We start from the raw sequence: 2,949 nt of genomic DNA on the forward strand, positions 1-2,949 counted from the left end.
AAACTGTTGTGAAATAAAATAGTCCCTTTTCCATTGAGAAAATTAAGATGGGTCTAAAATGAGTCATCCCATGCTTATTTGCTGGAATGGAGAACTGGGATCAGGCTTGTTAGTGCCCATCAGTGTTAGTGGCTGTGAATTGGTGGTAAGAACAAATAGTATCTCTCTCATTGTACCGACTTTGAGGTCAGGTTCTGTCTGTTCCCCTTGCATTGATACATTGCCCAATACAGACAGATGCTCAACGAATATTGGTCAGAAGAAAACACATCAATTTAGTAGAATTTTTTGATCCAAAGAGGTTATTGATTAGGACTGACTGGGACCTCCAATGACAGAATTGAAGTGCCAGCTGAAATTGGGCAAGGCATTGGCAATTCATTTCCAAATCCTCTTTAGAAACAAAATTGTATTTTAACTATTATATTTTGATTCTTAAAAGTTCATCTTTGATATGTTTCTTCCAGATGAACTGAAGTAGGAGTAAAGTGATAGGAGTCATGCTAACGTCTCATTTATTTGCTTATATAGAACTTCGTGAAAATCTCCTAGCCTTTCAAAAATAGTCACAAAATTGCCTAACTCTACTTCTGAATGCAGAGTACACATAAAATGAAGAAAGCAACATTTTCCAGCAAAAGTTCAGAGTTGTCAATAGGACCAGAGGAAGATACGTATGTGAAAGTTCAAATTGCTAATTGCATGTAAATAAATCATTTTACAAGAGTCTTTTTGCTGTAGCTTATTCAGAAAAAATATATAACTATTAAAAAATAAAGCAAACCAACAAAAAATCCAAATGGACTGAGTATAACTTTCAAATGAAATTGTGTTTCCTTTAACAATGCAAATCCTGATCTTTCGATTTCCTGGTAGGTCAAAGAGATTAGCTTTTTATCATACATGTATTTCACCTTAAGTTAATCCTATGTCTAAAAGTTCCTGCGGGAAATAATATAATTGGTGTCTTTTTAGGACTTTTCACATTAGAGGTTCAAAGGTTGAAGTTGCTTGAGGACTTGCTCACAGATATCTTAGATATATGAAGCTTTCTGATACTGACACTTTAAGGAATACCCTTTAAGGAATAATGAATATTTATTTCATTTATAAAATAATTGGTGCATAATTTAAATTCACAGTTAGTGGTTTGAATGTAAAAATGATTCCTGTTGACCCATCAGCAATGACAGTGTTGTTTTGTGTTATCTTTTTAGTGCTAATGATTAATATCCATTGAATAATTTAGCTGCTTGTCTTGTAGATGTTTTTATTATAAAATAAATCTTGGAACTGTGGTCCTATCTGGAGACAACTAACAGAGGGAATCTAACTATTCCTAAAGACATTGAATCTTCATTGATTTCTTTCTTTCTTTCTTTTTTTTTTTTTTTTGACTCAAATAAATCCAACATGTTCTACATAAGTAGCACACAGTGGTAAAGGGACAAAGCATTCCTGTTACATTTTCCTAAAGAATCAAAACAAGAGTCCTGAGTTGGGGAGAGTTTTTTGTTTTGTTTTGTTTTTTTAATCTTTTTTCTTTGCTGATGATTTTGGAAATTCAGGATCGAGTGCAAAATGAAAAAATTGTGTTGAATTCTCACGTGACTCCAGCCAGTCAGGTGTAAAATGAATGGACGTTCAAGCTAAATTCACTGACAGGTCTTTGGGAATTATTTGATGAGTGAATTGTGAAAAAAGATCCCACAACTTATTTTACAAAAAGGATAGAAAATTCATGACAGCCAAACTTTTAAGCAACTCAATTTTTGTGAGAAAAAAATAAATTGTTCAAGATCTTAATGGAATAGAGTGCTTAAGACCTTGATTAGAATAGAATGAATAAATGGCATATTTGGGGATTTTGAATAAGGATCATCAATATTTTTTCAGTCTTACTGGAAAATTAGCTATAATTTCCCATGATATTGGCTTCAATCAGTAAAGAATGTGTCCATTATTTTGAACAGAAATGAGACGCTATGATGTCTGGCTAGAGGATTTTATGGATGACGGTCATATCTCATGCATGGTCTTTGAAGGTACCACAATCATTGTCAACATGGGGAGTATTTCATTGGAATCTGTGCAAACTGTCTTAAATTAGAAAACAAAGAAATTACTGAGTCTGTTTTTCATGCTACTCAGGCCATGGAATGAGGATTATGCAAGTTTGTTTTTATTGCCACACCTATTTTGGAGGTATAAGAGTCCCTGGGCAGATGGCAACATTCATACTTGGGAAACACACCCAATTACCAAACAGAAACCCCAGCTCCTGACACTATGAGATACTACTACGGCAATGACTATGGTGGCCTGGGCTATAGATGTGGAGGCCTGGGTTATGGCTATGGCCTAGGCTGTGGCTGTGGTTGTGGTGGCTTTAGAGGCCTAGGGTGTGGCTGGGGAGGCCACAGATATGGCTGGTGCCGCCCACCGTGCTATGGAGGATATGGATTCTCCAGCTTTTATTGAAAAGGAAAAGACTGGTGTTTTGGGACTTTAGAACCCTACAATCACCCTACTGCTAATTCTTTCACGTCTTTGTATTTCCATCGGATTCCAGATGCTGCTCTGGCCATCTGGCCACGTGTACAGTGAAGACGATCAAAACTCACACTGGAGTCCAGAAATTAATCAACAACAGTCTTCATTCCATGAATTGACTGGAAATTTTACAGATTGGGTTGCCTGTGGCAACTCTGTGTTCAATTTTCAATAAAGTTATTTTCTTTGGATGACAAACTGGGCATAATTTCTTCTACATGATCTCGTATTGATGTTTGCCAATTTTGAAGTTACCAAATGGACCGATTATTCTGCTTTAGGAATATTCTTTCAGGGATCACCTTTTCAGAGGACTTTGTACTATATTGTTGTTCAAAGCATAATCTCTTCTTTTGACCTCAGGTTTAAAAGTTCAGTTTTTCTCTGCTTTCTTTA

General features: G+C 35.7%; 1 protein-coding gene across 1 annotated transcript; it reads left to right on the forward strand.

The window, feature by feature from the left end:
• The first annotated feature begins 2,259 nt into the window (after positions 1-2,259).
• On the forward strand, positions 2,260-2,681 carry LOC109260486 (keratin-associated protein 19-4-like). The gene has a single exon (XM_019438718.2). It carries the CDS (start codon positions 2,290-2,292, stop codon positions 2,479-2,481), a length of 192 nt encoding a protein of 63 aa, XP_019294263.2. The 5' UTR covers positions 2,260-2,289; the 3' UTR covers positions 2,482-2,681.
• Positions 2,682-2,949: the final 268 nt, after the last annotated feature.

Source organism: Panthera pardus, unplaced genomic scaffold (genome assembly GCF_024362965.1).
Source record: "Panthera pardus isolate Hobbes unplaced genomic scaffold, ASM2436296v1 HiC_scaffold_16, whole genome shotgun sequence".
NCBI lineage: Eukaryota > Metazoa > Chordata > Mammalia > Carnivora > Felidae > Panthera > Panthera pardus.